At 43.8% G+C, this 24,173-nt stretch overlaps 1 protein-coding gene across 1 annotated transcript; it reads right to left on the reverse strand.

Annotated features, from left to right (window-relative positions):
• Window positions 1-399: 399 nt before the first annotated feature.
• LOC143005006 (RNA polymerase II elongation factor ELL2-like) lies at window positions 400-23,781 on the reverse strand. The gene is made up of 12 exons (XM_076156232.1): window positions 23,627-23,781; window positions 23,030-23,077; window positions 10,857-10,984; window positions 9,546-9,709; window positions 7,829-8,082; window positions 5,697-5,821; window positions 4,552-4,672; window positions 3,852-4,329; window positions 3,159-3,210; window positions 2,597-2,768; window positions 2,364-2,408; window positions 400-2,213 (listed from the first exon to the last, which is right to left on the reverse strand). The coding sequence occupies exons 1-12, from the start codon at window positions 23,762-23,764 to the stop codon at window positions 2,103-2,105; spliced, it is 1,836 nt and encodes a 611-aa protein (XP_076012347.1). The 5' UTR covers window positions 23,765-23,781; the 3' UTR covers window positions 400-2,102.
• Between the last annotated feature and the right edge of the window lie 392 nt (window positions 23,782-24,173).

Genomic DNA, 24,173 nt, shown 5'->3' on the forward strand with positions numbered 1-24,173 from the left:
ACTTGATACAACAACTCCGGAATTAATCTCACAACTGGAAACGTGTTGAATGTTCTTTTACGGCCGTTTGTTTTTGAGAAATCACCAAAAGTCACGAGCACGTCCGAGCCGAATCAGGAGAGGTCAACATTTCACATCAGCAGAGTTGTGAAACAGTGGTATTGTCTAAGGAAAGGCGCCTGACCATACTTCAGCAAGGATCACAAAAAGAACAACGACATGAGTACCAATATAACTGATAGTAGCCTCAGCCGTGTCAATATAGCCAAGCTTTCCTCTCTGGACTCCAACATGAGCACATTTCAAAGCGTAACATAAAACAAGAACATCTCCAGAAAGTGAAATTGGGACAGAAAGTCATTGAATCGTTCATTTGTTTGGACTTTTGACATGGCTGAGACAATGTACAAACTAATAAGAGTAACACAAGGCAGATAACAGATGCGTGTGTGTGTGTGTGTGGATAAGGGCACATTTCTGATATTGGCAGTTTAATCTTAAGGCTTCTACATCACTGACTGTGCCATAACATTCAATACACACTCTTCAGCCAGCTTGAAAAATGACAATGGGAATGAATTCGTCACTGGCTCGTTGCCTCGCTTTTTTCCAGAGTGGGTTTAGTGCAAAACAAACTGAATGTGAATCCGTCATCAACCACCGCACATGATGGCTACAAAACTCTCAGGGCTCTCCTGCTGAAACTTCACAGTGCCACATCTGATTAGGACGTTAAGACAAACCATCAAATGTACGTTTCCCACCAATATGGCTCCGTAAATCCCTGACAACCAAGACGACCCTTCCTCCCCGGCGATCCTCCACAACCGTATACGCTCAGACACACACACACAACATATACAGCATATTTAAGTTGGTGAACAATTCATCCGTTTACAATTCCGTCTCACAGCTGCTTATACACAAAACACTTTTGATCCAATAAGAAATGACAGAGGAGGAGAACACAGGAGACAGAGAGCAGAGGAAGGTGGCGTAAAAATAAATACATCAGTAGTACAAAGCAAAAAAACAAAGATTTCTGCCCATTGGGTGAAAATACTTTAAAATAGACTTTGTGCCAATATGATGGTTAATAACCGTTATGAAGAGGAACAAATAGAAATGTTTCCACAGCTAATTATTGCAGCAAACATCAAGGCTCAGCGTTTTTGGTCCCTTAACTGTCATTAAAAAGGTCAGAGGTGCGGTGAATAAATACTTAGTTGGGAGTCCCTCAGTTTAAGTTCTACGCAGACGACAGGTTCATCCACATTCCTGCATCTCACAACACAAGGTAGCCAAGTGAATTTGGTATTTTGTACAAACATTAGCTGCACTGCTCACTGCAGTCAGCTGCTTTCAGACTCACAAGTATTCTAAGAATTTTATGAATCTGCAAAGAGGGCAACAGTAGGAAATTATTCGACCTCTCTTAAGCAACCAAGTGATGAAAATTCCTGCACCGAGAAGAAATCGCACAGATTCTTGGATTCATCTCACGCTGGCTGACATCATTTTCTTGAGTTTTGATAAGTTTGAAGGCTGAATCTGACGTGAAAATCCAACTGAGAGATGAAAACAAATGTGTTGAATTCCAGTTGTCTGTGGTCTGAATGTTTTCTACTGACACTTTGTCGCACTGGAGTGATACCAGTGTCCATCAAGTGAATAAATTACATTTGCTACCTGTTACATGTTCCAAAAAGAAAAAATATTACACTGAAACTGGTTTTTAACAATGTTTGCATTATGATTCGCACACTAATGCTTCCAAACGTCACATTTAGAAGCTCATAAGTGCCAAGACAATTTGCCCTTCCTCATTTGGTCTCTCTAGAACAAGCCGACGTCTGAAATGATTCAAAACAACCCAACCCTGCGTGTGACCTCTGATCATGTGACCTCTGATCACTCGCACACAGCAAAAGTCATCTTCATTGACCTTCACAGCCCCCCTCCAAAAGCGTTAATAAGACTCCTGTGCTTTCTTGTCTCCTATCAGTGACTCCTTTGAACCTCCTAACCCGTGTTCTTTGTGCAATGTAGGAGATTCCGCATAAGAAAATGATGAGTGGCCAACATGTAGGGAAGACGGAATGCTATGAAGAGGCCTGGGAGACATCATAGTCAATAATGAGCTGTTTGATGTGGGAGAGTTTCTCGTGGAGATATTCACAGCGTTTCTTCTCTTCTCGGTAGCCTGGAAACTTCTGTGGAGACAAAAGAAACCGGATTGTATTTGGGCTTCACAAACATAAGCATGCTCTGTGTCGGCAGCACACCAGAGTAGAATTTAAATACAGAAAAAATAGATTGTTTTCACATATGGTGGTATTGAGAGCCACTGTGCTACGGCTTACCTTTCGATACTTGTTGTACCTTTCAAATATTTGGTCTTCCATTATCTAAAGGATAGGTAGAGGTAAAGGTGAATATTAAAGAACAGTTCTGCAAGAAATAACATCACACACACACACACACACACACACACACACACACACACACACACACACACACACACACACACACACACACACACACACACACACACACACACACACACACACACACACACACACACACACACACACACCTTGTGTTCTCGCGTGCCAGGGGACAGACTCTTGATCCTGGATCCCAGCTGGACAAACATGTGTGTTATGGTGGCGATCCTGGAGTGAAGGTCTTTGTACTCGTCATACTCGGCACAGAAATCATCCTGATACGTCCGACGCTGCTCCACACTAGTTATGCTGCTGTAGGACCTACAAGGAGACACACACACACAACTGTTATATAGGTGATCATGAGGTACTTCATGTGTCAATCCCTACCATGCTTTTATTCTGAAAAGTGTTTCAAGATGAGGATTGTTGAAAATGATTTACTTTTGTTCTTAACCATGCACAAGAAGCTATTCAATTCTAATATCTCAGATCGCCATTTTTCCTTTGTTCACAAGAGGGCAGCATATAACTTAATGACAGAGAAAACTATTCTACAGTCTCTTCAATAAAAGTAACAAACTAACATGTCTACTGCAGCAGAGAAATAAGATAAAAAACAAAACAAAGTTCAGAGTCCAGCTGAGTTAAAAACGGGACAGCTGTACTAATTCCTATTTGTATGAGTAAAAAGTCAAATCAGTCACTCACAGCACATAATCGGGCTTCTCCTCAGAGGCTTCAGCTTTTGTGATGTCAGGATCTGTAAAATGATAAAGGAAACATTAGACTTTGTCTCGTGTCGATGCTGACATGCCAGCGTGTCATGGTCTACATTCTGAGCTTTATTGTTGTTGTTTTGGTGCAGGTCACTGTGTGAGTGAGTCTAGTTATGATCCTGCTGGTATCAGGGGACCTAACACACTGTTCATGCTGTTGTTGAGTCAATCCGCCACAAAACACACACAGGACCCAAGAGATTGAGCCTAAGGGAGCAACCGCAGTCACGCTTATGAGATAAGACTATAAATGCACCGGCGGGCCTTCAAACAAACACAAGGCCACACACTAAATTACCAACAGTCACGCTTTCAAGCATGTGCGGTTGACCCGTTATTCCTGAGGCACGTGTGCATGAGGAACACACGAGTGATAAAAAGCACAGCCATGTTTGAGATCATTGACGGATGATGGACGCACAATACGCTGTGCCCACAGCAGTGCTGGTGTGGCGGCGGTGAAACACAATTCCGCACTGCATCTTCTTCAAGCGTGACAGCAACATGTGAGTCAGATCAGCCACAAACGGCAGAGGAAGACGAGTTCCCCCCTGGGGCAGAATCAGGCTACGACCAAACTTTGCGAGAGGAAAAGAGGGCTTAAGTTGTGTAAAATGATGCTTACTGTCAAGTTTGTCCGGGTTCTGCTTGAGATCCGGACTGCTTTCTAACCATTCACTGCCCTGGTTGTCCTTTAACCGTTCACGCTCTTTGTCTTTGTGCTTTTTAGATTTCTTCTTCCTGTGCTGGCTGATGGTGGTGAGCTGCTGGTGTGAGTCACCCTGAGGTGGCTGCTGGTTGATCAGTTGAGGCTCTTGCTCCCTGGTCTCCAGCGCAGGTGTGTCAGAGGCACTAGACAGTCCGTGCATTAGCGGGAAGCCATTTTGGCCCCCGGGGACGCCATTTTGGTTCCCAATGTGGTTACTTGTCCTTTGAAACTCTGTCTTCACGTGGAAACTGGGATTAAGAGTAGACGGCGCGTTGTCTCGTCCTCCCTTATTGTTTAAGAGTCCGTTTGCGGGGGGCTGCTGTTGCCTCAGGTCTGCTAGTCTCTGTCTCTTCACAGGGAGGCTCTCCAGTGAGTCTAAAGGCATTGGGCGTTTCTGGGAAAGACGAGGAAATATTAGGAAAAAGGGAAAATATGACTTTATCTTTCAAATCATAGACATACCCAAACTCTAAAGTACACTGGTACTTTAATCCATAACACTGATTGCAACAAGGCTTGCCAGTAAAGCTAAACTTAATCATCCAAGTGCAAACAGGTTGGTCACTTCCACCTATGGCTGCATTTAAATAAATAAATAAATGAGCAGAGGAATTACCACTGCAGGGTTTTTCGCTGTGCTCTGGTGCAGCGTCACTTCCTCAGAGCTCTTCGTCAGGGACGGGTTTACTTGGACGTTGGCGATCCTTGGTTGGCTGCTGTTGTGTGGCTGCAACTTTCTGTTAGAGACGAAAAGGAGAAGATTTCATTTGGGGCATGAAAGGAAGATATCACTTCTGTGAAATGTAGGAAAGTTTTATTCTAACTGATGTCACTGAGGCTTTAGGGAAGAACAGAACTGCAACAGCTGGCAGCAGGCTCTGTTGCGGGAGTGTTGATTAGTAGATTTAGGCAGAGAAGGTGAGGAAGAAGAGAGTAGATGAAGAGAAAGGAGCTATGGAATGGACAAGATACCTGTCTAAATTCAGTATCTAATAATTCATCATAGGAATTGTTCTTATTATCCATGCTTTCATTCCATCTGTTGTTTTAAACCTGATTTTTACAGGCAGATGGCACTTTTTTTTGCCATTTGTTTTTATTAAAGCAAAACATTTTACATGACATTGCGCATACAATTATAGGATATTTTGGAGATCATTGTTTATACACAAAGAGGGGAAAAGGAGAGAGAGAAGGAGAGATAGGGATGGCCCTTTAAAAGGTTGAGAGTGTAAGAAACATGGGACGACATCACAAATCACAGCACAAAACTTAAATTAGATTTCACAAACTCTGGCTTGAATGCAAAATAAGACAGCCTTATAAACGGGCTTTTAAACCCGCATTTGACCGTTTCTGTGGAGAAATGACTGACTATGCCTGCAGGTCAGTCATAAAACAGTGCTTTTACAATAAAGCCTTATACTTCCTCCCTCACAGACACAGCAGAAAGAACGGATATGACACCGTTTTGAGTACATTACGCCACAACATTACATCCCGTGATTCTCTGAGGCCCTTACCAGCCTTCCCTTTCATTTTCCTCAAGATGGTGAAAAGTCACATTCATTTCAACTTGAACTTTATACTAATTCCGGCACGAAAATATTACAATGTGCAATTACACGGGTTTGTGCTCAATAAGCTCGCCTCGTGTTTTATCTCAACCAAAGTCACAACAGACAAACATAATCTGCCCAAACTAGAAACATTGCATGACTTTCCCAGGGAAACACCTGTGGTACACGGAGATCTGCCCACCTGGCCAGGAGCCTGCTGATCAGCTGCCTGTCCTCCTCGCCGTAACCAGGCCAGTCTCTCTGCACGTACTTGTAGAAGTCATCCCTGAGCAGGTAGCTGCTGTCTTTGGGATTCACTTTTGCCACCTGAAAGAAAAGGCGACAACAGGTAAGTTTCAAACATGGTTGAAGGATTTCCATGTTTCACCCCGACACAGATTTTAACCTTTGGAAGAAAAGAGTTTTCCTGTACTCTTATGAAATGTCAAAAACTATTGCTCTGTTCCAGTTCATCAGAATTACATTTCCAGAGGCCAGAGTACACGCATGTACTGATGAATCTCTTAAAACACACAGATCGGGGGTTGTATGGTTGCGGGGTTGGGATGGGTTTCGGGGTGGGATTTTTTTTTGTTTCCCTCTTCTCTCCTTCTCTTTACCACAGCCTATGATGCAATTGGTACTAGCCTACGTTCTGTTTGACATCATCCTGTAAAAACTGTATTTACCCTGTGAGATCATTGCAATTTCAATCTACTTGTATTCTACCTCAGGGTCTCAAATAAAGTTTAACAACAACAACTCTCTCTCTCTCTCTCCCCCCTCTTTCTGTATAAATGATCTCCAAAATATCCCGACAATTGTATGCGCAATGTCATGTAAAATGCTTCAACAAAAACAAATAGCAAAATATGAATACACACAGATCCCCAGCACATGAATGGGCCCGTATATACTGTACATATAGTTCATGCCAAAGCTTTGATCTTTCAAATATGCTCAAGGAGTCCCATTGATGAATTATTCAAACACTTAATAGCATAATAGCAAAATCATTCAGACACGCTTTCTACATTTTTCCAATTTCACTTTCTGATTTTGACACAATAAATAAAGAAATCAAAGTCACAGTGGCGTTTGCGCGAGCAGATGTAATCACGCCTTCGGTCTGGATGTGCCATTTCGCGGCGGCAAGTTGGAGACGACACGTTCTGTGCCAGTGTTATCACAGCCAGCTAGGTATGCACCAGTGCTGCCTTAGCATGGCACAGTAACTCCAAACAACAATATCCATTATAACATCTCAACCAGAAGGAAACATGTTGTACTGTGTGATTTAAATCCGACAAAATGTTCTAGCCTAACACATCTCCCGTCTATTTTCTGAACGTCACATGAACTGATTGTGATGAAACATGTTACATGCAAACACATATCCATTTTGTGAATAAAAGAATATATTTGAGAACAACAGAAGTTATGTGTTTTACAGAAAAAACAGAGTGCCGCTTTCTGTCTCACCGTGCCGACCTTAACCTCTCTAACCGAGTCAGACTGCCTTTTCTCTGAGGACATTTATTTTCTGCGGCCTCCTGTCAGAGCCAGCCCCCACACACACACACACACTACCAACTCTGCAGAGACAATTACAGCATCAACCTAATTAAAACACACACACACACACACACACACACACACTTTAGGAAGTACTCCAAAAAAAGTATACAGGACAACACACAGAGACTCTCCATTAGCTCACAGAACTGAAGCACAACCAACCCTTTGATTCATTTGGTACAGGATTCTACATTTGAATGCTATGCAAACAATGTCCTCCTCAGCAAGAACGTACCAGACTTCTTTTCAGATGCTGGATCACACAGTGCTCAACATCAGGATTATGTTTAGTGGAAACAGCAAAGCGCCGACTTCCTGTAGCAAAGCTGCTATATTGATGAATGCGGCTCCGAGTAATTCTTAGAGAACATTGGCGGTGATGTTTCATATGTTTAAAGGATTACGTGGCATGTTAATGGCTGTTTGGAGTACTGTGGTGTTTACATACGACACAACTCAGTCACGGTGTCATCACAGATGCGTTGGCCTTCATCCACGAGGTGTCCGATAAACAGGAGCAAACACATGTCACGGGCGGATGCAAAACACTGGGAGACAGTGTGTGAATGTGAGAATGCTCTACTGTGTGGGCAGGGAGCACACACACATTGGTCTTATGTGCTAACACCATGTAAGGAGATCAGTGGGTCATGTAACTGTATAAACCCATGTGGGTGGTGTGCAATTTGTGGTGTCTGGGTGTGTGTGTGTGTGTGTGTATACGGCGTTCGTGGAGGAGGATGCATCTCTGCGTACCTCGTCCAGGATGGCTCCCAGCTCAGCCTTGTCCTTGGATCCGGCTCTCTCTCTCTCCAGCCACAGCAGCAGCTCTGGTTTCCTGTAGGGTTTGAGTGCCAGCAGGTGGATAATGCGCTCCCTCAAGGGCTTCTGGGTCGGCATGGCCAAAGTGCCGTTCCGCCGGTGGAGGTGGTGGTTGTTGTTGTTAGACTGCTTATAAATGCCACCGTCTGCTGCAGAGGTCGGCCTCTTGGGAATCTTCACACACTTATCTGAAAACACAGCAAAACTAGGTGGTGAAAAACAAAAAAACAGACAAAGCGCAATTCATTTCAGTTGTGTTTAGATTACCTTGCTCCCAGAACTCTATACATTTTACCTCCTAATGTGTTAGAAGTAAAACCCCAGCAATCTAATTTCAGAATTTTCTCTGACATTTAGATACCTAAATTTAAGCTCAACGGAACCAATTTGTAAGCCTTGAGCGAGGAGATGCCACAAATGGAACTCAATGAATGTTTCAGGCAAGGACAAAAAAAACAAAAAAACAGTGACACCTTTAAATGTTAGTTATCAAATGAAGGGAGCGAGATGGCAGCTTTTTAAAACAGGCAAGCAGTCAAGCCCACCCATCAGAGCTGAAGACCCTGCAGCAGACAGATGGAGCAGAGTGGGAGATGTCAGGCTAGTGACAGGCCTCCCCCCTACACACACTCTCTCTCCCTCTGTGTGCTAATCCCATTACAGATTCAGCTTTGCTTTGAAGGTCAGATTGGAGCAGAGGTACGGGAAAAGAATGCATTCCTTTTTTACCACTAATGCGCTTCTAGGGGGGGGAAACCTTTTCATTATCATCATTAAATCACCATAACGATGAAGTGAATTACATAATAATTATAACATGGGCCGTGCGTGCCGTCAGAATGTACGCTGCATGGGTTTGGGCATGCCCGCCATTATATGATGCCCTTATAAGCACTACCCGAGGCAGAAGGGGGAATGTGGCCCTATAGGCTGGTGTGTTGCAAAGTCATTCTCACTTGAAGACCTATTGTTGCACAACGCACACTCCAAATCAAAGGGTAAAACACCCCGGGTTACAGCGCTAACAGGAGGGTCAAGAATCAGCCTTTCCCTCAGAATCTGTATTGCATAACCGAGCCAAAGGGCGCTCAAGGAAAAGAAGAAAAGTCCGTCTCTCCTGACACATGCACTCAAACTCAAATGTCGTTTCAACTTCTGATCTGCGATATCACCGTTGACGTGACGAGCTCTGGGCTAAGTGAGCCAGGTTCTTCCCGCTGATGTCACAAAAAGCAGACGCTCACCTTGGCCTACTCCCCGCTGAGATGATGCTTTAAAGACTCTGACCGATATGAAACGTTCATTTGGCCAACAATCTTTTTCACAGCCAGATGTGGGAGGGAGACAAATGACTCTTGGGTAAACGGCACACAAACTGACAAACCACAGGCCAAAGTTAAGACGCACAATAATAACTATGACTCAAGATTTAGCATTTGCAAATCTGATAAATATGGTTCTTTCATCTGGTTCGACCAAAAGACAAACAGCAGTAACTTATGGTTTTCCATTTAAAAGTCAGAACAAAACTGGATGAGCAATAAATCCCCAGGCAAAGCAAACATTGTCTTTATATCCCAACGACTACGTTCCTTCATTATCCTCCTTTTTTTCCCCATCTCGTCCAAAGGGGCCTCTGTTCCAGTCTTACTTGGATACGTGTCTCCGGGTTTGATCTCAATGGCTGAGCGGCTCCAGCTGTCCTTCTCCACCTGAGACATCCGCTCGCGTGTCATCTGGTACGAGTCATCGGTGGCGCACACTGTGATCTTGTCCTGGATGCTGCCTTGACCTTCCAGCTGCTCTCGGCCGTCGCTAGAAAACAAAAAACACGGCAGCGGTGCTTAGCAGAGGTCGGGAGGTTTTGAAGTGCAGACTCCTGTGCGGTAAACATTGTCAACCTATAGTCTGATAAATTAGCTTAGTGCAAGGTTAGCATTGACCTCTTGGAGCATAATGCAGCTTTGAGGTTGAAGCAGCTTTTGACAGGTCTATAGTTAAGTCACAGTGTCCGTATAGCACTATAGAGAGTTACCCTGAGAAAAGCAGCCAGTTTACGAGTTTACGGAAAATCTCTGACTCATTTGGGCTCAGGCGGGCACGGTTACAAGACAAAGCTCATCTTCAAAAGTTTAATAATTGAACCTGGGAAACAGTGATGCTGTAAATAAGTGTGTGATTCATAATGCTGGCCAATGCAGTTCCAACATTCCTATTCCCCAGAGCGTTTCAGATGCCAGGCCACTTGTACTTTATCCTCTAAATATCAAGCAAATGGTGGGGGCAGAGAGAGAGCGAGATCTTTTGATCCTGGTTGGCTTTCATGCCGGAGAGCGACTCCGGCAAATAAATCAAGTGTTTGTGATGTTGCTCTCTTTGTTTGATGTCAAACGGCTGACTGGAACCAAAGCTGGTTGGAGTGGAGGCCTCGGCTCAAACATCTGGCAGCAGGCGGCAGCATCAGAGCGAAACCCGCCATTACCATGCGTATCCACTCCGTCAACAAGGTCTCACAGTAATGAGAGGGTCAAGGCCAGAAATATACAAGAAATGACACTTGCCCAGTCCTGCACACAGCAATGAGCTCACTCACTCTCCCAATTCCATTACAGGCACGATTCCACACCTCTACGGAATCGTAAAAAAAAAAAAGAGCGGGTCAAAGATTGCTGACCTTTGGAGATGACAAAGACCTAACATCTGGGTCACACGTGCCACGACGGCACAACCGCATCAAAGCCCAGCATCAGAAACCGTACAGATGGAAGCTTTGACCTTCATTAAATCATTTTTTTGTACCACATATTTGCCAAATGAAAGATGCTGGCTAGAATTCAATAGGAGCATGTGAGCATTGTTTGTTATTTTTTTAAAAGGGGAGAGATTTTAAGTGCGCAGTAGTTTTCCTTGCAGCATCCTGGTTGTTGGCTCGGTTTGACCCCTTTGCAGCTCCGCGCCGTACCTTGAGAAATACTGATGGATGCACTCGAAGCTGGCTTGGGGCTGGTCTTTGCTGTCGCTGGATAAATAGAAGGAGAAGACACGCAGAGCAGACGGCGTCTCCGGTGTGGGAGCTGGGATCTTGATGCACTGCGGAGGAGAAACAGAAGTCGGTAAGAAGGACGCCAACACACAAATGGGCAGATGCGTAGCAAAGTTAAACGCATTTATGCAAGTCATTTTAATTTGTATGTACAGTCACTTGTGGTATCTTTTAGCATTTAATCCAACTTGTGATGAGATTCAAACTAGCATGACCTTTAACTACAACTAAAATTATCTTTACTAGCCAGTAACGGAAGATCTGTCTAAAATAATAATAAAAGCCATAGTTTGACTGCGTGTTGGTGTCGCCTACAGACCTCAGCAACTAGCGGGCAACCGAAGAAACAGAAAAATGAGCCAGGGCAGTTCCACATTAGCCGTTTTCCACAGGGGAGCAGGATCTTCTTACAGCTCCATTATCTCCTGCCTCTTCCTCACCAACAGGTGTCACGCTACATTATACATCCAGCTGTCGGATGCATGACCCTTGTGGAAGTTGATGGAGTGTACGGAAAAGTATCATTTGTAAAGTGAAGGAATATTTCTTGGGCAGAAAAGAACACACACACACACACACACACACACACACACACACACACACACACACACACACACACACACACACACACACACACACACACACACACACACACACACACACACACACACACACACACACACACACACACACACACACACACACACACACACACACACACACACACACACACACACACACACACACACACACACACACACACACACACACACACCCCTTTGTGTCCCTCTGTAACTTTAAATAAATTGTCTTGGGTAAACACTGTTTTTAAGAGTTCACTCCACCGAGGCCTCCAGGAGATCTCCTGGCAGACTCACTGGAGCACAGCAGAGCCGAGGCTGCCACTTCATTTGCGTGCACACACTCTTCCACGCACACATGCAAGCTGCACATGCGCGATAGATTGTGGGGAGAGGAAAAAAAAGGGAAGGGAAAATCAGGACCTACCCTGATTTGACCTCGAGAAAAGATGTAATAGCATGTGTTTAAGAAATCCCCATCCTGAACTACTATCTTCAGAGCTCAAGCACCACATTTAGCCAATGCCAACTTCAGTCTCCCTTTACTCTTGCTCTGTGGAGAAATGGTTTGCGGCACATACAGACAGAGAGAGACAGAGAAGCTCACCGTCACCGTGAGGCCAATCCTATATAGTTCAACATTCTGCTGCAGGTGAGATCCAGACCGTCATAACTGCTGTTTGTCATTGCCTGCCAACAGTGGTGTCAGCAGTTTTCCAGTAATCCCATTCTTCAAGCTTGTGGGTAGCCTTGCCATTAACAGGCAAGCAAGTTATCGTTGGCTCTCTCCCTTTACTTCCTGATGCTGTGTCCTTCTGCTGCCACATGGTTGTGGTCTCCTTGTTTTTCAAACCCACTCGGTCAAATGTCCACACCCTGTCTACATTTCTCAGCCTGTGTCCAGTGGAACTCAATGCCAATACTGGCATTTACAGAGACACATTTTGTTTGTGGGATAACTGTGCTATTCATACTGAAATTGCATTTTGACTCATATGCAAGAGAACTGAGACCTTTTTCATATCCTTGTGCAGAGGCTGGGAAGTAAAAATGACACATGTCAGTAACTGAGATGCCCGGTTGTATAGTAGTACACGGACTTAGCAAACTTGCTTTTGATCATATATGAGGTAGCCAATGCCAAATAATAATAGCCGTTAATTATTCAAACGTTTATGAATGTCACTTCTGCTTCAGGGAGTATCATAGTGGGAGAGACAACAGAAAAATGAAATCTTGAATAAATGCTCCTTAGTCCAGATTCATCAGGGTGCACTTTTCCATCCATGTCGTCCTTAATCAAATGTTCTGGAGGTATGCAGTGTGCCACAAACACACACTGATGTTGGCTCCATCTTCTTATCAGCGGGCTGCACATGTCGACACATGCAGCCTTTCAACACAGGAATTTATACCGACTATTTATGGCTGAACTTGAATGGCACCAAAAGAAGCAGAGTAAAGCAACTTGCCTTAAGCACGTTGGTCACTTTAGAATGTGATCATAAAATGTCACAAAATGATCCGGAATTTTAGTAATTCTCTATTCAAGCCTGTATGTTGATAGTACATGTGTTTGAGAGTGACTTGAGTAAAAACATGTGTTGTGAACACACCAATCTCTCAACAAAATAAAGACGGAGACATAAATAAAGATGTCACTCCACTAACCCCTTGCTCTTCTCCGTCAGACTGAACCACCTACACACCTGTCAAAGTAGTGCCACTCCGCGGAGTGTACAACTTTTAATCAGCTGCGAGACCCAAGGAACAGCTGGTGCAACATCACGCCCTGTCTCCATTCTCCACAAACTGAGTCTTTCCAAAACCTACACCAAATTAAATGTTGGATCCAACATCTTAACTTTGCATTTGTGGAATTACAAAGAGAAAAATCTTCCTTCCTAACTTAAATGATATACCTTAAATATACACCCACCTTCTTTGCCTTCTTTTTTTTGTTGCTAAATAAACTATAGCAACTGCAAACTCCCCTCCTCCATCCGTTGTAAGACTCTTTCACTGCTGCCAGTGGTAATGTAACAGGCATCTCCTCCATACCGCCATGGAGCAGCTTAAACAAAGCCTTGAGGTCATAAGGGGTACACATGCTGCACGTGCCCTGGGATGCATTCACTTGCCTTTTCTCTTGATCCGTATTACATCTTTTGAAGAATAAAGAAACTCAACCATGATGAATGGCCATCAGTTCTGTCTTCTGCTTCAATACCTCCCATTCCCAACGCATCGCAATTGTTTGTCATCAGTCGCTTAACTAATAGAAAATGTAAAGTGACGGGGAAAGCACCGGGAGAGCTTATGAGTGCGATTCATACGCGACTCCAGCCAACACAATGAAGCAATAAAACTGCATGAATCGTGTTCAAACTCAACCCTTAAATCCTTTACAAGAGCTGAAAGCCCTGAAAATAAAGGCTGTGCAGGGAGTTTTCAGCAGCATGTGTGGATGCCTGAAACAGCTGCAGATGTAATCCTCTTCTAGGTGAAAAATAGGATTTAAATAACTTGTACCTGGAATGTTGTGCTTACAAAAGCAACAGTAGCATTTCACGCAAACCCTGGGCCACACACACAAAAAAGACAGAAAGCAAAGACATATGATTCAGTGAATAAGGAGATACCTCTAGTCTTCCTCGCAGCAATAAATAATTGATTGCTTCGGTGTTCACTGGATTGTGCTGTGTGCAGGCAGAGGATTCCAGCTGTTAAATGCCCAGTCATGCAGCGCACCCAGGAGCACTGCCTGGCATTTAGCCATTGAAGTCTCTTCATCTGACCTCCACAGGCAGACTTCTAGACCTCCGCTGTGCAAACTCCGCCGAGCACCCTCGTTCCCAGCTGCCAGGCCCCCACACAAAAGCAACGCATTCTCCTGAGAGGCACATATGGCAATTCAAACCCAGAGAGCCGCTCTCACAAAAGGACTTGGCACTTTAAGCATCCAACTGACCATGAATAATGAAATATTTATTGTCGTCCTTTCATGTAAAATATTCAGGGAATTTGTGCGCCGTGTCTGATCTTCTTATACTTTTCCTGGGGCAAATAAGTAAACTAGAGCACGGAAACATATGCAAAGATAATGTTTTAAGGTGGGTAAGCACAAATGAACTAAATTATATTGGTAAATCTTTTAAAAAAAGAGATGTAGCCAAACTTCCTTTAAACTTGGGAGTGACCTTTGACCTCTATAATGGTCAGTGACCCAAAGAGGGTAAAAGGTGAAGGGGCAAAGCTAGAGGAGCACCATATTTGAAGAGATTCAACTAAAGATACTTGCTTTTCACCCAAATAATGACCTCTGATGCCCACTCACTTCACACATTCAGTCAGGCCAGTGTGTGACCACTGCACCTGCACCTTCCTGTCGCACTCCCCACATTCAATATGTTAACAATAACTTCACTTATAAGGCGATCGAGGCTTCATACATGATAATGTGTGTGAAACCGGCACAAATCTCAGTAACAGATTAGCAGATAAAGTGGATTTATCAAGGACTGTTAACATCTTAATCAAAGAATGCTGCAGACTCATCTCATACTGTGATTATGCAACTTGTCACGTATAATCAGAGCACTAAACTGCTTAATCGCAGTTTTGCCTTTAATTGCAGTAAGGAGAAATACTCCAGAGACGTGTTCTGAGTGCATGCACATGTACTGATTAATGCCATTAGGACAGACTCCACTGCTGTTGATGAGACCAGTGAATGAGATCAGGCCATCATAACCTTATCAGAGAATGATAAGCAAAAAATGAAATAGGGTACAAAAATAAATAAATATCAATCAAGTTATGCAAATACAACAAAAATCAAACAATAATATAGACAAATGCATGTGATAGTAACTTCTAAGATCACTTTAGTATTACTTGCAGAAAATCAGGTTGTCTTTGTTCCAGGAATGCAACTTTGGCAAGCAGGACATTCCCATTATGTGTCAGACTCACAAATCAGGACATGTATTCCCTCGGGCCCCTTTGTTCGTCATCTAGCTAAATTAAGCACTTTAGAATTTAGGCTCAGAAGATGTGAAGACATTTCAACTTTCAACACCACCAACTTATGTAAGAGAGCACTGCAGCCCTTACCCTAAGGCAAGCAGTTATTCAGTTTCCTATGTTTGAGAGCTGAACGAGGCTTCTGTGAGAAAATCACGTGTGGTCTAAGCATGTGCAGGTTGTGTGTGTGTGTGTGTGTGTGTGTGTGTGTGTGTGTGTGTGTGTGTGTGTGTGTGTGTGTGTGTGTGTGTGTGTGTGTGTGTGTGTGTGTGCTGTATACACTACATTCTGCAAGTGTGTGCATGCACATGTAGTACAGTGATTCAAAGATACTCAGCAGGTTTGGCAGCTGTCAGACTTTTGTTGCCTTTCAAAGCACAGATTTTGTGCAGGTTTTTGTGATGTTATCTGTTATCTAACCAATGAATTATGTCATCTGCTGAATTGCCATCAATGTTAAATGTGGATCTAAATTCAGTTAATTGATTCTAACTGAATAACCCGGTTCCTGTACACTTCCCTTTGTTATCATTTGGTAATAGACTGAAGCTGAGGAAAGGCCTGTGAGGATGGTTTACCCTGAATATACCATTTCCTACAACTGAATAATCTATGCCTGATATACATGGAACAATTTAACATGGTGTCATTTTCAAGCTGATTCTGGTGTTTACAGGGCATTTGAAAAAAAGAAATCCATGTATTGCCTAAATCTGAGTATAATATAATCAAGGTTTAAACATGCATGCAAGCGTACTGTATATTTACATACCTACTACAAAGTATACAAAGATTAGTTACACTTCTCACTCTACTTTCAATAAGCCACATTTAAATGAGTTGTTTCGTGGCTGATGGCTTGGATGACTACAGGAAACATCTTATTACTGCTGCGACCCAAGAGAGGGAAGAGAAGGTCTTGTACTTGTGTTTGTCAAATTGATCATTTTACTTTCACTTTCCACCACAAGTCAATCCATTCAAAAAAAAAAAAAAAAAGGCTCTGAGACGTGTGTGCAAAATTAAAACACCAAATGAAACCGGCCTAAGGAGTATGTCACAGTGATCCATTTATGATCCAATTCTTTTAACCACACTATAATTCTTCATCTTAGTTATCATGGACACCAACCTTTTGAAAGATCCATGACCTTTCAAAACACGTAATTACCCATGGAGGTCTTTTATAACAAGGCAACGGCCAAATCCTAGCAGCACTTTCCCAATTTCAGCCTAAGCAATTCTTACCAGAGACTGCAAGAAGCGATGAAATTCTGATACAATAGGGCTGCACCAAACACAAACGTACGTATGATCGTGTGTGTGTGTGTGTGTGTGTGTGTGGCGACACTCTTAATGAGCCACAGTTCCCTTGTAACTTTCCCATAATAAATGTCTCCACACGTCGATAAGGGAACAGGAAAGTCTCACTTTCCTGACTTTATCAAACGATAAAGTCGATTGAACAAAATCTGTGAGAGACTGCTGTCTGTGCACAGGGCTTATGTTTCCTGCTCGCGTTGTGTTGAATGTGGGGTCTGGGTGTAGATCTCATGCAGGCTATTGTTTCCACATCCTCTGCAGCCTGAGTAATGGCCTTCTGAAAACAGGCCCTCTTTTGTTCTGGCCTCCTCGGCTCCAGAGTGGGATGCCATGGCACTGCTTCCCGTTTCGGGTTGATAGGAGGAGAGGGAGGAGGAGGAGGAGGCGGTGAAACCTGCCGCCACCACCGCTGTCTGTTATCAGCAGGAGGCAAGTCACTCTGGGCTGGATGCTAGTGCAGACTGTGCGAGTGTTAATCCAGCATGAGCAAGGGGAGGCTCAGCTCGGCCTCCTCTCACCGGGGTGTAATCAGCACTACTGCCACTCATAAGACGGGAGAATGGTGGAAACACCCTTTCCACCAGCCAATTTGCGTGCGCGTGTGTGTGTGTATGTGTATGCGAGAGACAGTTCGTTTACCCATTTAAAGCCCCGTTTATAATCCTGTAGAGATTACAAAAACACACTGAAGACACTGAATTCCTGTTAGATGTTGGAATGTCTGGGGATCTAAAGACACCACCAGGAACCCTTGTGGAAGTGGAAAAAACATACAAATACTCTTACGAATAAAATTTATGTTATGTAGCCTCAAATTACAACTTTAAAGGCCATATCGGTGCAAAAGGACAGAAAGAAGTACAACATGTTGTTGATGTGGTGTCATGTGATGGCGATTGAGCAATCATATTCCTTGTTTTCGAATCTTGGATGGGAAAAAAATTAAACGCGTCGTTCCTGTGCAACATTACCCCCATTTAGCGGATTAATCATGTTGCGATTACCAAAACACAGCTGCGCACACACTGCCCCCTCCCCGCTCTATGACAGCAGGCTTCCGCTCCACCTCCAAGTGCTGACAAAAGGGAACAGGTATAAAGTTTACCTTCCCAATCGAGCCCGACGAGCCACGTCTGATGAAGCGTACTGTGGCCTTTAGACACAAACACAAACGGCCACTGCCGCCCTCATCCTCACTACACGTCACTAACCACCACTTCTCATAATCTCATCACAAACAAAGGAGCCAAATCATTCCCAAGGCCACATGTTGACACATTCCATTTAAGACGAGTCCCCTCCACAAAGGGCCATCCGACCACCAGCGTATACAATGTAGCGCAGCGACACAAAACACAATGCGTCTGTGTCTCTGAGCAAGTGGCAGAGAGACAAGGGGGGGGGGGGGGCGGGGGGGGGCTGCGGGAGAGAGCGAGGGGAACATACACAAAAAAACAGAGATTTTGTCTGTGTTCACGTCTGCGTGTTTACGCGTACGTGTGCAACTGCGTGATCCCACAGTCAATCAGTCAGCGCTTCCAGCTATGCTGCGTCTCTTCTGGGTTCCACGTGCTGGCACAGAGTGATTAATGTGGCTGCCTTGAGTGGGAGACAGTGCATGTAATCAAGCCCCAGCCTGTAATCACCCTCCATTCCTTTTCATTTGCAATTTCACAGAGGGACAGAGGCGCTGCCAGACCTGCAAAGCTCCGGCAGCAAGGGGAAGACGGGAGAGGGAGGGAGGAAGGGAGGCTGCATACGGAGGAGGAGGAGGAGACAGGGAGGGGTGCCGTGCCACAAGCATCCCCTGAGGTTTCCCTGTGCAATGCCAAGGACGACACGTCTCTGGCAGGTGCCTGAGGGCCAAACTGTCAACTTCAACAAATTGTGGGTCACTGTGCCCAACAAAAGCCATCCCTTCTCCCCTGTAAGCTAGGTGGATTCTTGGGCCATACGATGACATATGTATGGAGGGGAAATAGGGGGGGGGGGGGGGGGGTTGGGGAGGCATGCGCCCTTTTACGTCTCATTAACTTATGACGGAGGCCATGAGGGAATTAGATGGGACTTGGTCTTCAGCAAGCAAAGATGAGTTCTGCATCTTCAAGCTGCTTAATCAGACGGGGAAGGCATTTCCTCAGAGGCTACGTGTGCGTCCTATTACACACTAATGTTGACTAAATAAATAGGTGAATCCAGTCAGTGCACAAGGTCTTCATTCCTCGCAAATGGTTGTACAGAAAGTACCACACCGGAATTTAATTCCTCAACAATTTGCTCTTTGTGCTGATAAAATGGCAGGCACAGTGGTTACCGTGACCCGGGTGAAAACAACATACATTTATTACATGTGACATAAAGAACATTACTGAAATGCAGGCGAGGCTTAATTGAAATGTCAAAACACGCACACGCTCACGTTGCTAATTGCCCCATTTTTGCACATATTAAGTACGTCTTGATTTGATGTTTCAAATGATTTATGCACAATTAAGGCGTATTTCTCCTTGCTTTGGATTTGGCTCATTTGAATAATCAGCCGATCAATATGCTGGAACAATAACAGAAGCAATGAGAAATCACCCGTGTCTTCCCATTTTTTAATAAAACGCTGAGATGTCAGATGAAATGGCAAAATTTGTACCCCATTTTACAAGATTGTATCATCATTAAAGCGTAACACAATTCTATTGGAATTCCACAAGACGCGTTAACTTTTACTGTGTCCACTCAACTGCCTATGGACATGGTGAGCGAGTACCAACACATCTCCAGAATGCTTCAACTTAATAGAAAAAATGGCAGTGACCCAATTCAGACTTAAACAATCTGAAAATGATGCAATTTTGTAAAAACGGCTGGAGTGTCACTTAAACAGAGGCCGCAACATATCTGGGATGACTGGAACACACAAGGCTGAGAAACTTCACTTATTTTGGTTTAGGTAGTCAGACAAGGACTGGGCCTGCATTCCCCCGCTCATTGTTATTCAAATCAGAAAAGACGGCACACAATCAAGGGGGACTCCGGGGGCTCTGGGCACAGACAGTCTAAACACACGGATAGACAGACATGCACTGAAACACAATCGGCAACAACAACTCTGTATCTCCCTCTTTCTCATGCACTGACGTGAAACACCACAGACGGACAAAAACACACTTGCACTCTTACACACAGAGGTGAGAAGGATCCAGGGGGAATCCTGCCAGGATAAGGATTACCTCACAATGGGCAGAGGGGGCAGGACAGGAAGGAGGAGGTGAGACATGAATACATCAGGCCTTTAGGCACACACGCACACCCAACCAAGATCCACACCCAGGTCACAGCACACAAACACAAGCATTAAACATGCATGTTCACACATAATATAGCACATCAGTCATGTTACTATCTATGACTGTAGCAAATGTACCCATGTACGCAAGGGTGCCAGCAACAGTCAGCACAGACATTCACTTGTCACTGTCTCAGTCAGAACCAAACATCTGTGCGTTTAAGAATAAAACATCAACATGCATTGTAAGAGAGATATAACATGGATTGCGCAATACAATCTACTGACCAATATGCGATCGTATAGAGCTCAGCTGCTTCAAATCTGGTCAGCATGAATTTTTTAGACAGATTCATAGAAGCTAAATCATTTTATTCTGATATTCTGTCCCACCAGCTTTTCACTTCAAAATCAAAACGTCGCATTTTTTGTGATGCTGCATAATTATTTCACACCAATTTTACCAGCAAAAAAAAAAAAAAAGCAAAGCTGATCAAAAGAGAGAAGAGAAACACATTTGTCAGAGCAGACTGACAGAGTGGCTGCTCCTGAAGCGTATACAGCTCATCATGTCACCTCATGGCACCTACACACACACTGTCAGTATCAAAAATCGTGTCCAAGTGAAAGTCACAAATAAGATTATTCAGACTGAATCTAAATATCTAGCAAGAGTTGTGGCAAGCCAAGTCTCCTCAAGTACATTCTGCTCAGGGCCTATAGTCTTGAAACCCTGAAACTGTGCACGGGATTACTTTGGAGCAGAAATGCCTTTCAAAATAATTCACATAATTATGTAAGTGGCACAATTATCCACAGTATGCGCTATGATCATGTGGCTCAAACTAATGTGTATTTTGTACAGAGAGAGCACTGTGCTGTTGGGATCGACTAAGTCGGAGAAACACAGCAGCTGACTGACTGATCCCTCACCTCCAACCCATAGCCGCCCCCAAAAAGAAACACTTCTCAAATGGGCCGTGCTGCAGCATCACACCAGCTTGGGTGGCTAAGGGATTATGTGGAAACCTCATGGAATTATTAGCGCATCCCACCCAACAGAACACACGAATGGAGAATGAGGAGCAAGAAATGGAATCAAGCGAAATACATAGAGGGGGAAATAATGCTTGAGAATAAAATAAAATATTACTTTCTGCCCTCTCACCATTGTGTCTGTATCTCAGCGCCTCAAACTTAGACAAGGTACCAGGGGTGACTGTACACACATTTCATTCTGGACATCTCCTCCTACTGCTGTGCGAGTCGCCAATGAAATGGCTCTGGCTCCTCTCTCTCCCTGTGTGTGTGTGCGCGTGCGTTCGTGCGTGTGTGTGTTCCTCCCTCCCATCCCTTTCCCAGCACTTCTCACTGACTTAACAAAGCCTCTCCACAGTCACCAGCATGACCCAGTAACCTGCATGCCTCCTATCTGCTGAAGACAAGCAGCTATAAGCTCCCATCCGAGTGCTCTAAAGACTCCCACTGGTCCAGTGCAATCAGCCATTAGAGTCAACAGTAAATGCGATAAATAAAAGCTTCTTAGAATTTAGAAGAGCTTGTGAATTTTTTTGGCATTTGCCCAGGGAAGGAACTCTTAGCTAAAATGTTGTTTTAGCCATCTTAAGAGAATGGGCCAGATTTGTGGATTGTAATATTACTTGCTCTCCACCAGCAAGAACATTAGACAAGGTTACAGATTCTTTATACTTTAAATTGTACATTTGTGAGACTTGGTTCAAGGAAAAGCTTCACAGGATTTTTTTACCCTAACTTTCTTAAAATGGCGAGACGGGCTAGAACAAAATTTAGACACGATCATCCGCTGATACCACATGCAATTCTCATGGTCACAGCATGAATAGAAGCTACATTTTTAACTCGCTATTACTTAAGCTGCTTGAACTTTATTGGTACATGGTATCTTAAACACCAGAGCAGGGGTCTCCAACACGTCGCTCGTGAGCTACCAGTAGCTCGCCACCCGTTTCCGAGTGGCTCGCTAAAGGTTAAAAAAATACATACATTTGACGACATTTGGTAAAGCTGTTTAAATTTCTATCCAATCAAATTCACTGACATCCGGCCCCCTTCTGTCACAAAATGATTATATGCCAATTGGCTGTCAGTCCAACAAATGAAACTCAAGTTTGTTTACGTCTGACAGCATAACATGAGGCGATGTAGCAAGCGCCAACGGATTTGACAATGACCTCAGAAAATAGCCCCAATAAAAGACAAAAATATACTATTTTCATGAGAAATTAAAATGTGTGTGTGCCTGTCAAGCACACAGCAACTTGTCACGGGACTTTCCAACTGCTCCACAAGGAGCTCCATAAGAGCGAACTTAAGTGGATACACTCCAGCAGACACCACACACTTTCTGCCATCTCACTAACATCAGACCAGAATGAATGCATGTGAATACAGATGATATGGGAACTACAGGGAATTCCCAGAATTACAATGTGAAGGGAAACTGTTATATGTGGTCGGTCAGAATATGTGAAATATGAAAGGAATTGTACTGGTAAATTAAGTTCTATGAGATTAATATAACGTGAATGTATTAGTGTGAGCTTGACACTGAAAAAGTATACAGAAAAAAACTCATGTTGCTGAATTTAAGTGCTTTTTGATACTAAATGCGAGTGTTGGATATCAACATTTTGTAAATATTCACACAAAAGACGGTTATTTCGCTGGTTTGGGTGGAGAATTAGCCAAGTGAATAAATGTTACTAATAATGTAAAACATAAGTAGCTCTCGGACACTCTTATTTTGTCAAATTAGCTCTCAGTCCTCTGAAAAAGGTTGGAGACCCCTGAACTAGAGCATAGTTGAAAGTGTGTAGACAGTAAAAACAACAACAACTTACCCCTTGGTTTCCTTTGAAACAAATGGATGGTTCACGTGGTAAAGATCCCTGATGTGAGACAAAAGTGAAAGGCATTTGTTTTGGCAGGTACAGGTGACCTGAATTAGTCTAATGAGCATAACAAATCTCTTTCATGGTAATAAAAGCTAGACAATCGATAATGACTGATAATGGTCTCTCGTGGACTTTAATCGTGAGCAGCAGACAAACTATCCTTGTTAATTCGATAAGCAGCCAGACAGCAGGCTTTACTTTAACGTAAGGAAGCAAACAGCTGACTGGCTGCTCTTTAATCACAGGCTTCCAGCATGCACACCGAGGCGACTAACTGCCACTGTGAAAAAAACTTGTTTCAGCGACTTAAAAGCTAAAAACAAGATACAACACGAAGATGCATGATGTAAAAAAAAAAAAAAAACTGAAATGTAAGGAAAGAAAACATAGCAGTGAAATAAACAGGCGACAACTTTGACAATTGCCAGTTCAACTTCAGACCAAACACAAACCCACACAGAGCGAGCGAGAGAGAGCGAGAGAGAGAGAGCGAGAGAGGGAGAGAGAGAGAAGGAGACAAAATTGCAGGATATTTCACGGTACCTTTAGGTTCTGGTAAGCCTCCAGCACTCTGATAGCTGAGTCGGTGAGCTTGACATGGAACAGCGTCCTGTTGGGAGAGTTTTTATTGTTTTTCCCGCAGGAGAGCCCGTAGCCGTGCTCCTGTCTGAGCGAAGCCATCGCTGGCTCTTTTTCTCTCCGCTGCTTTCCTCTCTCAGCTCCAGCTCAGCGCGCGAGGGGGGCGGGGCGAGGAGGCGGGGCCAATGTGACTGACAGGTGGGTCACACGCGGGCCTGAGGGGAAATGGATCAGAAGGATACAAATATTAGTGCTGATACAGGGAATATATAGAGCTTTGTTTTGGCTGGATTACAAAAAAATGTTCTTAACCAATTTAATGAATCTCTTTTTTTAACCCTTCAAAACCAGCAATGAGGAGATCTGATTCAACAGAAACAGCTATGTACCCATTTATTGATTGTCCAATAGATGTGATCTTCTGCAGATCCACAAAGATCAATTCTTCTACATCTATGTCAAGAAGAATATTATCACTGTAATATGTGATTGGTCTGACTGGCCATATATG

This window comes from Genypterus blacodes, unplaced genomic scaffold (assembly GCF_046128005.1).
Source record: "Genypterus blacodes isolate CSIRO-AG114 ecotype Tasmania unplaced genomic scaffold, CSIRO-AGI_Gbla_v1 ptg000067l_1, whole genome shotgun sequence".
Lineage (NCBI taxonomy): Eukaryota > Metazoa > Chordata > Actinopteri > Ophidiiformes > Ophidiidae > Genypterus > Genypterus blacodes.

What these genes read in the sequence shown, in the direction of transcription:
- LOC143005006 (XM_076156232.1), bottom strand. Translation starts at nt 23,764, where the DNA reads ATGGCTTCGCTCAGACAGGAGCACGGCTACGGGCTCTCCTGCGGGAAA. An exon ending in CAGCGAAAAACCCTGCAGTG is followed by an intron (nt 4,330 to 4,551) that starts GTAATTCCTCTG and finishes CGTCTTTCCCAG; the next exon opens with AAACGCCCAATGCCTTTAGA. An exon ending in CTGGCACGCGAGAACACAAG is followed by an intron (nt 2,409 to 2,596) that starts GTGTGTGTGTGT and finishes CCTATCCTTTAG; the next exon opens with ATAATGGAAGACCAAATATT.